Genomic DNA, 13,664 nt, shown 5'->3' on the forward strand with positions numbered 1-13,664 from the left:
AGAACTACTCAAGAACTTCATGAAAAAATTTAAAACTCTATGTAACAGTATTAGAGGAGACTAGGATAAGTTGAGAGATATACAATTTAATGAATAAAATGACAACTTTCATATATGTGATTTCTTTCTCAAATAATCTATGAATTCAATGTGATGTAATCAGTACTATGGCAAGAATTTTATTTTTTTAGTAAATGACAAATTGATTCTAAAATTAGTATGGCAGAATAAGGGCATGAATAGGTAAAACAAAGAGTGTTGATCCTAGTACACATTAAGACAGGCTATAAAGCCTTAGTAGTGGAAAAGAAAAAAAGGTAGCATTTTCTCAGTACAGATAAATAGGCCAGTGGAACAGAATAAAGAACACAGCTACAGATTAATGTATCTAAGAACTTGTCATATGATGGAAGAGGCACTTCAAGGATGATTGTTCAATAGGTGTGATGACTAACTTCGTTCTCTATTTGGTAAAATGAAGTTGGCTCTCTACTTCACATTATGCAAAAAGGTGATTTCTAGGTTAATGGAATGTGACCAGAAAAAAGTTAATGTTTAAAATGAAAGAAATACCTTGTGACACAGAGGTAGGAAAAGGTTAGACAAGATTCCCAATAGCGTCAAATATTGGCTTATAATTTATGAATTAGATTGCATTAAGTCAAAGATTTCTGTTCAATGAAGGAAGCTATAGACAGTGCTAAAAGGTGGGCGACAGATATCTAAATCCAACAAGAGATTAATATTTAGAATAAACAAGGAATTCTTGGAAAATCTACACAAGAATTTCAGGAAGCCTAGTAAACATACAAATAGCCAGTTCATACACACAAAACAGTCCTAAATAGCTAAGAATTATATCAAGAAATGCTCAGTTATATTTGAAATTAGAGAAATACAAAATATAGCATTGTAATAATGTACATTCATCAGCATGGAAAAATTTTGAAAGCCAGCCAATATTAAAGTGTTTGTGATTATGTGGGGGTGTGCCAGTTATCTATTGCTACATGACAAACCTCCCCAAAACTTAGTGGCTTAAAATACTAGAGCATCGGTATTGCCCATGATTCTGTGATTTGTGCAGAGCTTACTCTTCTCAGCTCTACTTGTGGTCAGTTGTAGTGAACTAAGTCTGGGGGATGGAGTCATCTGAAGACTTGTTCACTCAGATATTAGCTTTTGATCCTGGCTGTTTGCTGAAATGCCCACACATCGCCTCTCCATCTGGCCTGGGCTTTCTCATAACATGGTAACCAAGTTCCAAGGCCAGAGTCCTGAGAGAGTGAGAGTTCCCAGCAGAAGTCATATTATCCTTTTATGACCCAACCTCAGAAGTCTTGCAGCATTACTTGCTTTGCTGAGGCAGTCGTAAAGCCCTTTCGAAGTTCAGTGCCTCTTTCTTGGAGAATAGCAAAGTTCTGGAAGGGGATGTGAAGTCAGAAATATTGAGCTGATGAATTTTAGAAAGTATGAGTTGCTACATGAAGAAAATGGAACTATCTTGTATTATGGTGGGACTATAAACTGATAATTCTGGGGAAAAGATTTGGAGAAATAATGGAATGAAGTATACCAAATTCCAATGCCCTAGCAATCCCCTTCTAGGATATATACTTCCAAAGACACTCTATCCTATTTCCTTAAGGGTTGCACAGGGATGTTTAATGTAGCCTTGTTTGTGCCAGTAGGAAGTTGAAGTCAGCCTAAGCATTTAACCCTATGGGAGTGGATAAATATTGTGGAATTACACTATGTAATGTTAAATAGCACTCAGAAGATGAATTCAATGAATATGCAGAAAATGATTAGATTTTAGAAATTGTGTTTAGGGCTAGAAAAAGAAATTTTAAGTTTGTTAAAAAATATATACAAATACAAAACACCACTAAATAGTTTCAAAGATATATACATATCTAGGAAATACAGAAATTAGTTTGAAGGTTAATGTTTTAGTTCTAGCAGTTCTAGCAAACTGCCAGATCCCCAAATAAAAATTATAGGTGGTATGGAGATCAAATAACAAATAAAAATGGTTAAAACACTACATGTCTTTTATGGTATGTGTATATTGGTGAATTTTAAATTTATATTTCAAGTTTTATATACATATATATGTATTTTCAGTTAAGGTTGAGAAAGCTAAACTTTTTGTGGATTGGTCATTAACATACGAGTGGGTATATCTATTCCTCTTTACCTAACAAAATAAAATAATTCACATGTAACTTATTTCTATTTCAGATTCTGATCAAGAATCCAGTGTTTGTGTACCTATCCCTGTCCAGAGCTTCAGAATATTTAATTATCATTGGAGCATCTGAATTTTTGCCTCTATACATAGAAAATCAGTTTATATTAACACCCAGTGAAGCAACTGCACTTGCAGGTAGACATTTCCATTTGTACTCATTATGAAATTTTTATGTAAAGTTTTCTTATATGCATTTATGAACTATTTCAAATAAGCAGAAAGTAGAAGGAGTAGTAGCATTTGCTTAAACTTTAAATATCTAAGGTCTGCTTGCTGAAATTTTTAAAATATGAGCACTTTGCCATCATTGCATCAATAGTTTTTAACACATAAAACTTTGTAAGACTTCTGTACCTCTTCTTTATCCCATTTCTCTCCCTCCCCCCCCATAGGTAAGAACTCTTCTAAAGTTAGAGTTCATCCTTCTCTCACATTTAAATATTTTTATCTCTGATGTACCTATGTGCATACAATCTGTTTCTAAAATTCATATATCATTTTGTATGTACTCTTCTGTTACTTTCATCTGAAATTATGTTCCTCGATTCATGTTGATCTCTATTTAGTGCATTTTAACAGTGCTGTGGGATTCTATTTTATGAATACTGTTTATTTATCCATATCATATAAAAGGATATGAAGTTGCCCCCAACTTTTTCACTTTTCCAAACAGTGCAGTAACAAATAGACTTGTACATGTCTCCTTGTGCACATTTGTAAAAGTTGATCTATATTTAGACGTTCAAGAGGCATTGCTATTGTGTACATCAGTTTTACTAGATATTGAGAATTGGCTGTCCAAAAGAGGTTGCAAATGGAATTAAATGTTTTACAGTTCCAGCATTAATGGAAAGATGGTAAATGTGATCATTTATTTTATGCTATAAAAAGTCAGAGATGCATACTGTAACTTGCAGGTAACCAGTAAAAGGATAGTAAGAAGAATAGTAAATGAGTATATTTATTGGAAAATTTTTACTAATAATTTAAAAAAATAAGAAAGGAAAAAAAGAAGGAACATAAAACATGTGGGCCAAATAAAAAACAAATGTTAAGGTGTGCAAAAACATTGACTATCAGCCTATTATTGAGTAGATTTTGTGATAAAGGGCATGCCACTGTCAGACTGCACATAGTCCAAAAGCCAAACAGTTTCAGGGGCCATGACAGATTTTTCCACAGGTATACCACATTGTTTGACACTCTGATTAATTAATAGAGATAGGGACTAAACCCATTCAATTTGTTTCATAGAGTATTTAATTAAGGCTCATATCAACAGGACTCCAAAGAACAGGATAAGGCCACTTGCAGTATTGGCCTCAATCATGCTGGCAAATTCCTGGACCAAGCCAGCTGAACAAATTTCTTGACCCTCAGGGTCTACCTTAGAAAGCAAGATGGCTTTCTCCTAAAGTTTCCATATTGACCTTTCCACTTAGCCTGAGGTATTAATCCAGGCATAGAAGAATGCATTAGCAATTGCATATATTCTACCCTGGCCTGCAAGGATGAAGTTTTGGTCAATTCTGTCATCCATAACAATGATGATCAGTGACTGAGGCTGACCAGAGTGCTTTCCAGGGATGAGGTGTCATTGATTATTTCAACTAAAATTAGGGACAAATTTTGTACCACCTTTTCTAGTTGGATTACTCTTAGAGTAATAAAGATAACTGCCCTCAGGGTACATATAAATAATGTATCAGTAGTCCCTCTGGAAATCTTCCCTGAGTAACCAAAAGTAAGTACATTTAAGAGATTTCCACTGTCTTCTGAGGGCTCTGTGATACTGGTGGTGTTTCTTTAATCATGTGAAGATCTCTTGTGACCCACCCCCATGGCTTGAACACACCAATTCCAGTTGACAAGTAAGGCTTGTCAAATGGTTAGTGGTGAGTCTGTTTTGGTTCATCTCAAAATGAGAATATCAGTCCACAGAATCACAAAGTCTCTGTGGGTCAGAGCTTTGGTTGTGACAAGGGGTCAGTAGTAAGCTGAGTTGCTTTTAAATGTACCTGTTTCAGGGAGTCGGTGAGTCCTATACAACCAACGATGCTTCTGAGTGGGGACTTCCTCCCTTCTCTATAGGCTCCAGCAAACAAAATCATCAGTCATGGAGCCTTGTAGCTCAAATAGGTTATTAGGTTTGTGGTACCTCAAAGTAGGGAGCATACCACAGCTTGCAGATTAGCATCCAGTGTAGGCCTGTGGGTTAGCTGTTATACAAGACCAAAGAGAATGCCCAAGTGAATCGGCTACTGTCTCTAATACTCAAGAATCCAAAGTGATGCTAGGCTGGCTTTTGGTTGGGGGAAGGGAGACAATTTTTCCTTAACCTCCAGAGTGATAGAGCATTGTGATTTTGTCTGCAGAATCCCCCCAAAGCTCGACGAGCAGACTTCTGGATTTTGTGAGGCTTGATCAGTCACCCTTGCTGGTGATGGTGTGCTAATACCAGAGTCAGAGCCATTGAGTCAGGCTTCTGACCCTACAGCCAACTGAATAACGTCTGTCACTGAAAGCTTTGGGCATCATAGTGTAGTGGTAGTCACAATAAATTCTGACCTGCCCCCTTGTAGTAAATGGAAGAGGAATTTAGGTACTCCTGAGGGAATACTGCAAATGTATATTTGTGGCCTGGTAGCATGAATGAGAATTAGTCTTTTTCTCTGGGTGCTAGAGGGATGCAAAAGAAGACTTTGGCAATGTCCCGGACAGTGTATCCAGTGCCATCAGTCTGTACCAAAAATTTAGTTACATCACAGTGTATGGAACGTCCAGGGCTATAGGAACAATGGAATTCAATTGGTGGTTAATCCACTGTAAACCTCAAGCCCCTGGTAATTTTTTTCACTGAACATAAGGTCTGTTGAATTGAGATACTGCAATTCTTACTACTTCTGCTTCATGTGAGTCCATAATGAGAGTTGGGTCTTTACTTTTTCCTCCTGAGATTCTATGTTGTTCCTGTTGGACCATACTTGAGGAGCAAGGGTAACAATTTATGTGTTCCAGTATCACTTTTGGAGTTTAGCGCATATACAGTACAAGCCTAAAATAGGTAAAAAATAATTACCTATTTTATATTTTGAAATTGGAGCCACAGCATTAGTATAGTGAAGCCACAACAAAAGTGCTCTAAAAGGGGATCTATCTGGTTTATCCAAGCATGTTCACTATAGAAATACCCTAGAAAATATGAAACAAAAAGCAGTCAGTACTTCTACTTGTAGGATATACAGCATCAGAGGGTAGTGGAGAATTGTTGCCCAATAAATAGAGTAGTAGTTATAGTACATTTAAATAAAGACAAATCTTGACGTCTACCTCACTACATACATAGATACCAATTCTAGATGGATTGCAGATCTCAATGTGTATGGTAAAACAATAAAACTTTTTAGAATAAGGCATAGGAAAATATCTTCATGGCTTGGAGAGGACAAAGATTTATTAAACAGGACACAAATTACATAGTCATAAAGAAAAAAAATGTGCTGTTACATTAAAATTAAGAACTTCTGTTCATCAAATGTCAGCATGAAGAGTGGAAATGCATGCAAAACAACCTTTTCAATAGAAATATTCTACAAAGTGTTTGTGTCCAGAATATGTAAAAAATCTGACAATAATAAAAAGGCAGATAATCCAATGAAGATGGACAAAAGACTTGAACAGACATTATATAAAAGATGATATCAATTGGCCAATATTCATGTGAAAATGTGCTCACCTTCAGTGGTTTTTCAGGGAAATGCATATTAAAATCACAATGCAATACTATTACCCATTCACCAGAATTGCTAAAATGAAAAAGAAAGATATATGTTGGCATGGATGTGGAGCAATTGACATTTTATCCACTACTGGTGAGAATGTAAATTGGTTTATCATTTTATAAATCTGTTTGGCAGTATCATAAAAATCTGAACCTATACATATTCCCTCACCCAGGAATTCAACTCCTACTTATATACCCAACATAAGTTCTTCTCTTAAGAATATACCCAACAGAATGCAAACATTTACAAAATGACATATACATGAATTTTTAAAGTAGCAGCACAATTTGCAACATCACAGTGAATAAATAAGTTGTATTGTATGCATATACTAGAATGCTATTCAGCAATGAGAAGGCATGAACTATTGTTATATACAAAAACATGGGTGGATTTTTCAAACATCATGTCCAATAAAAGAAGCCATAATGTATGCATACTTTATGATTCATATTTTATAAAATCCTATAGGTGCACGAAAGAGCCTCTGGCCTTCTGGTAATGTTTGATTTTTTTACCTGGGTGTGGTTACGTAGTTATGTTCACTTTGAAAATTCATCAAATGTGTAATATTGATTTGTATATTTTTCTGTACACCAATAAAGTATTTACATAAGAAGTTTATTGGAAGTTCTGTGCTTTGCAGTTGAATTTTCAACTGTTTTATGTCCTTTTAGGGTAGTCTTTCATGGACCCAGCTATTTAATTTTTGAACTCCCAGTGTCCAGTATTTTCTTATTGCCTAAGGCAATAAGCCTGACAGCCAATACTTTCTCAGCTGAGTTGTGTTCTCAGTTTTCTGCTCACAGATGTAATTGGTTTTCTTAACTCTATAGTTGTTGGGTTCAAACTGAATAAACCTAGGGTTCTCTGGCATTGTGGGTAGGGATAGGAATTGGGGATCAAACATTTTATATAGACGGCCATCCAATCCTCTTGTTTTTTAAGTCTACCTCACTCTTGCTTTCAGTCATACCTACTGCCCTTAATTTCTGAGATTATGAGGTAAAATGTGGTTTACTTCTTCTTGACTTCTTAACTGCAGCCTTGTTGCTCACCCTCTGATTCTCTTCCAATTCCCATAATTTTCTTAATAAACATTACCACTACACTATTTGTACTTTTTTGCTTTCTAATAAATGAATTTGTCTGTAAATTCTACCTTTTAACAAATACTCATATAATGTTTACTATGTGATTATACACTGTTCTAAGCACTTAAATATTAACTCATTTAGTTCTCCTAACAAGTTATAATGGAGGTATCGTTAGTTATAGATTTTTAGTAGCATCTCATACATTTAGATGTATTTAATTTGTATTATTGTTCAGTTCTAAGCATTTTTAATTCTCATCAGCGTATTTTTACTTAAGCCATGAATTATTGAAAAGAGATTTTTAGTTTGTAGAAATAGGCTCTTCTCTTTTAAAATAACTGCTTGTTCAAATCAATTAATACTTTCCATATCTTTAATAGTGTTGTAAGCTAAGTCTCTGTCTCTGAGAAAGCTGAGTTAGAACACTTTGTTTATAGATTTTTAATTTTCTTGAAATCTAGGCAGTGTTTACATAATTTGTTTTATGCATTGTCATTAGGTATATACATGTTCATGATCTACATTTTCATGGTACATATATTTTCACTGCTTTATTTTCAAGCTTTCCTTTTTTAAAAATATCAAATTTGATACTCTATCTTTTTAATAGTTGTTTTGTCCATTTATCATTATTGTAAATTCTGACATATTTAAGTAATTTTTAACTTTTTAATTGTACATTTTGTTTATTACACTTCTCTTTTGCTACTTTTTCCCCCCCACTATTCTGTCCTCTCTCAATGGACTCATTTTTTATTCATTTTATCCCCCTCGGTTGGTTTAGGAAATTTTCACTACTCACTTTCAGTTTACTAACCCCACTCCTCAGGATTGTGTATGTGTGTTTGGTCTAGGTTATTAATTTTATCTTTTTAAAAAATTAGCTATAATTATAATTCTTTTGCAAGTTACAGGCTCTCTGGCAGCTTTTACAATTTACACTTTAATCTTGATGTTATGAAGTTTCCTTACCTTATGTGATTTAATATTTATTTATTTTTACTCTTTCTCAGTAATTGGAGTGTACTTTTATTCCCAGGACTAATATTTCTTTCTTTTTTTTTTTTTTTTTTTTTTGCGGTACGCTTGCCTCTCACTGTTGTGGCCTCTCCCATTGTGGAGCACAGGCTCCGGATGCACAGGCCCAGCAGCCATGGCTCACGGGCCCAGCCGCTCTGTGGCATGTGGGATCTTCCCAGACCGGGGCACGAACCCGTGTCCCCTGCATCGGCAGGCAGACTCTCAACCACTGCGCCACCAGGGAAGCCCATATTTCTTTAATTATTGAAATTTCTCATTCTTAGCTACAAATTTTCAAATGTTGTTCCTCTGGTATGCCTTTTATTGTATTTCTTCTCACAACTGCTGTAAAACATTTTGTGGAGCCTCTTATTCTAGGTCCTTTAGGCCTATAGCTTCAGCCCCACTCACAAATTTGTATTTCTCTTAGGGATCAGGGTTTGTTCAGGTATTTATTAATATCATGCCTTTAAGTTTTGTCTCGGTCTCTTAGTTAAATCTATGTTTGCTCTATGTTTAGAGCAGAGGGGATTACCTCAAAGTATGAATTTCTGTACTATCTTTAGCTATTTTTAACTGTGTTTTCTCTTCCTCCTTTCTTTTAGGACTTGTTTTAATTCCAGGAGGTGCTCTTGGCCAGATTCTGGGAGGTATCATTATTTCCAAGTTACAAATGTCTTGTAAAGGCCTTATGAGATTTGTAATGGTTACATCTGCTGTAACACTTGTACTCCTTGCATTTGTAATTTTTGTACACTGTGATTCAATACCATTTGCTGGGATCACTGAAGATTATGGCGGGTAAATATAATTTTATATATATGAGATTTTTACATCTAATCCCAACAATATATTTGTTTGTCGATTAATAATTATTTATCCAGTAAGCCTAATATGCTCATATCATTCTTGGCATTATTGAACATGTAAAAGAAACATAAGGCATAGTTTCACCTTTCACTTTAAAGGCAGAAATATCATAATGATAGCTTGTAGTATGACTGCTTATGCATTCATTCTAAAGAAAAAAAAACATATTGAAATTAATCAGCACCCAGAAGTAGAAATCTGTATTAAAGTGAGTAGCAACTAGGAGACCATACTGTCTGTACAAAGCCAGTCTTACCTTTGTTTTTGAATTGGTGTGTCTGCCTTCTTATCAAAGAATGGAACTGAAGACATCTGAAAGTATGCATGAGTAATGTCTCCTTTAGGTTAAACATGCAAAAATTCAAAGAACTGGGCAGAGATTGATGTTAAAGAAGAGAAACAGAACTGGAATTGGAAACCAAAGGACTAAGCAAGTAAAATAAGTATAGAAAACAAGACTTACACTTGAGCTACAATGAAGTGGCTTATGGCAGACAAATGCTCCCACTGAGAACACCTAGAAAAGCTGAATAACATTTTAGAAATGTGTTTAAAGGCATCAGACAGTTGTTTAGGCAACTAGGAATTTAAAGACCAAAATCCTGGAGAAAGGCAAACCTTGTGAGGAGAAGCAATCTTCTGCAGTTGCATTTTACCCTGAGTATATTTACTATTTCTGGACATTGGCAAGAAGCTGGCAATTCCAGCAAAGTGGGCAAAACGCATCTAATAAGATGACAAAAAACTGGCACAGATTTTTGACTGACCTTTGAGCCTAAAGAGACAAAAATTAGGACATTAAAAAGAATACCAGATGAAAATATAAACTACACAAAGAAGAGCAAAGGAAATTGTAACTAGGTAAATCATTTTTTCTTATTTAAATCTCTTTAAAAACAATTGTTTAAAACAGATTAACATGCAATATGGGTTTACATGAAGTGCTGTCATATGTTGGTAGCCTGTATTAAGTCAAAATGTATAGTGTAAACCCTGAAGCAACCACTAAAAAACAATGAATATAGCTAATAAGCCAACACAGGAGTTAAAATAGAATTTTCCAAAACTGATCTCAAAGTAGGCAGAAAAGTAGAAAAAGAGAACAAAGAAGAGAGAGAATAAATAGAAAACAAATAGAAAGAGGATATATTCAAACCTGACCACATTAGTAATCACATTAAATGCAAATGGTTGTAGTATCTCAGTTAAAAGGCAGATAATCTTCAGTTTAATTTCAAAAAAGCAAGACTATATGCTGCATGAAAGAAATGCACTTCAAATACAGACACAAGTAGATTATGTGTAAAAGGATGGGAAAAGATATAACATGTTAACAGTAGTCAAAAGAAAGCTCATATCAGTGACCAAGCAGATTTGAGAGCAAACAATATTAGCAGGAAAAAATAATGTCATTATGTACTATAAATTGGCCAATTCATCAAAAATTAATAACAATCCTAAATGATTCTGAACCTAATGAAAGAGCTTTAAAATATGTGGAGCAAAAACTTATACACTGCAAGGAGAAATGTAGAAATTCACAAGTGTAGTCAGCTATTTCAGTATTCCTCTCTTAGTAGAAGTAGGGAAAAAAAAAAACAGTGATGATAAAAAAGATTTGAATAACACTGTCAACCAACTTGACCTAATTGACATTTGTAGAACATGTCATGTAACAAAGCAAAATATGCTTTCTTTTCAAGAGTGCCTAAAATAGGGGCTTCCCTGATGGTGCAGTGGTTGAGAGTCCGCCTGCCAATGCAGGGGACACGGGTTCGTGCCCCAGTCCGGGAAGATCCCACATGCCGTGGAGCGGCTGGGCCCGTGAGTCATGGCCACTGAGCCTGCGTGTCCAGAGCCTGTGCTCCGCAACAGGAGAGGCCACAACAGTGGGAGGCCCGTGTACGGCAAAGAGACAAACAAAAAAAAGAATGCATAAAATACTTACCAAAATAGACCATATTCTATGAAACAAAACTCAGTAAATTTAAAGGATCAAATAATAAAATGGAAGTAAAATTTCTGACCATGATGGGATTAAATTAGAAATAATAAAAAAAGATTTCTGAAAAAGCCCCAGATATCTGGAAACTGAAAAAACCTTCTATATAAACTTTGGGTCAAATAATTTCTCCTAAAGGGAAATTGTAAAATATTTTGAAGTGAATGAAAATGTAAACACACATTAAAAAATTTGTGGGAGGCTGTTAAAGCAGTATGTAGGGCAAAATGTATAGCATTAAAAGTCTGTATTAGAAAAGAAAAACGTCTCAAACCAGTGACATTTGTTTCTACCTTAAAAAACTATAAACATCAAAGCAGACTGATTGTAAATTAAGTAGAACAAAGCATGCAGTTGAGATCAGAACAGAAATCAGTGGAGTAGAAATGAGAAAAACAATGGAAAAAATCAGTAAAATCGCAGGTGTTATTTTGAGAAAATTGATGAAATTGCTAAACCACTACAGAGAGAAAATTACCAAAATCAGAAGTTAGAGATCTGTTTTTAGTATAGGTTCTACTCATATAAAAAGGTAATAGGTTAATATTATGAACAACTTTATGCCCATAAATTTAACAACTATCATGAAATGGGTAAAACCTTTGAAAGACAAAAACTCACTTAAGAAGAAATAGCTAATTTTTGTATCTAGCAAATAAATCAAATTTGTAGTTAAACACTTTCCCACAAAGAAAACTCCAGGCCCAAATGTTTTCATTGGGGAATTCTACCAAACATTTTAAAAAATCTGTTCTTATACAAATTCTTCTAGAAAATTGAAAAGGAATGGTTACTCCCTAACTCATTCTATGAGACCTGCATTATCCTGATCTCAAAACCAGACCAAGACATTGTAAGAAAGGAAAACTATAGACCTATATCACTCATGAGTATAGATGCAAAAATTCTTAACAGAACTTTAATAAATGGAATCAAATAGTATATTAAAAGGAAACTAAATTATGATCAAACAAGATTCATATAGAGATACAAGGATAGTTTAATAGTTTAAAAATCGATTGATACATAATCTACCATATAAATAAACTAAAAATGAAAAAAATTTATAATCTCAATAGATGTCAAAAATGCTTGATAAAGTGCAACATCTATTCCTGATCAAGTACAAAACTAATAATGGAAGGGATTCTATGAAAATGTACAGCTAACATCATACTTAGTGATGATTATAGACTGAATGTTTGTGTTTCCCCTTCCTTCCAGATTCATATGTTGAAGCCCTAATCCCCAATATGATAGTATTATGAGATGGAACCTTTAAGAGATAATTAGGGTTAGGTAAGATCATGAGGGTGGACACCCCATGATGGGATTAATGTCCTTCTAAGAGGAGGAAGAGGCCAAAGCTTTCCCTCTATTGACTGTGTGAGGATAACAATGAGGAAGGTGATGTTCTGCAATCCAGGAAGACAGCCCACACCAGACACCAAAGCTGCCTGCACCTTGACCTGGACATAGCTTCCAGAACAGTGAGAGATAAATGTCTGTTGTTTAAGCCACACAATCTATGATATTTTATTATAGTGGCTTGAGCAGACTAAGACGATGAAACATTGACTAACCAGGAATACAAGGATATCTGTTTTTAATATTTCTATATTAACATTGTTCTAAAGGTTCTAGCCATACAATAATGTAAGAAAAATAAACAAAAGACATTGCAGTAGCAAAAGTAGAAGCAAAACTGTGTTTATTTGAAGTAAACACCATTGTCTATATAGAAAATCCAAAAAACACTCTAACTAATAAAATGAGTTTAGCAAGTTTGTAAGATCAAATCAACCTACAATAATCTATGGTATTTCTATATGCTAACTACAAATGCAGAAATCAATATTAAAAATAATATTGTTAATTCCCATAAGGCTATCAACTGACTTTTCAGCAGAAACTCTGTAGTCCAGAAGGGAGTGTCATAATGTATTTAAAGTGATGAAAGGGAAAAAACTTATAAACAAGAATACTCTACCAAGCAAGCCTTTTATTCAGATTTGATGGAGAGATAAAAAGTTAGATAAGGGCTTCCCTGGTGGCGCAGTGGTTGAGAGTCCGCCTGCCAATGCAGGGGACACGGGTTCGTGCCCCAGTCCGGGAAAGATCCCACATGCCGCGGAGTGGCTGGGCCCGTGAGCCATGGCTGCTGAACCTGCACGTCCGGAGCCTGTGCTCTGCAACGGGAGAGGCCACAACAGTGAGAGGCCCGCATACTGCAGAAAAAGAGAAGCAAAAGCTAAAATTCTTCAGCACAACCAAACCAGCTTTACAAGAAATATTAAAAGGACTTCTCTGACTGAAAAAGAAAAGGCCATTACTACAAACATGAAAATTATAGAAGGAAAAAGCTCATTGGTAACAGCAATATGAAGGAAAGACAGTAAATCAACCACATATAAAGTTAGTATGAAGACTAAAAGACAGAAGTAGTAAAATTATATCTATCTACAATAAGTAGTTAAAGGACACACAAAAAGATGTAAACTAGGTCAAAAACAGGAGACGTGGGTGGAGCAAAAATGCAGGATTGTTAAAATGTGTTTGAACTTAGATAACTAACTTAAAATGATGTGTGTGTGTGTGTGTGTGTGTGTGTGTGTACCTACATCACGGTAACTACA

General features: G+C 34.9%; 1 protein-coding gene across 1 annotated transcript in view; it reads left to right on the forward strand.

The window, feature by feature from the left end:
- Positions 1 to 13,664, forward strand: part of SLCO6A1 (solute carrier organic anion transporter family member 6A1) — a 98,428-nt gene that overhangs the window by 44,611 nt on the left and 40,153 nt on the right. The window contains exons 8-9 of the mRNA XM_004281328.1: positions 2,245 to 2,389; positions 8,762 to 8,957. Of these exons, the coding sequence (XP_004281376.1) occupies positions 2,245 to 2,389; positions 8,762 to 8,957 (341 nt within the window). The remainder of the gene's footprint in view (positions 1 to 2,244; positions 2,390 to 8,761; positions 8,958 to 13,664) is intronic.

This window comes from Orcinus orca, chromosome 3 (genome assembly GCF_937001465.1).
Source record: "Orcinus orca chromosome 3, mOrcOrc1.1, whole genome shotgun sequence".
Taxonomy (NCBI): Eukaryota; Metazoa; Chordata; class Mammalia; order Artiodactyla; family Delphinidae; genus Orcinus; species Orcinus orca.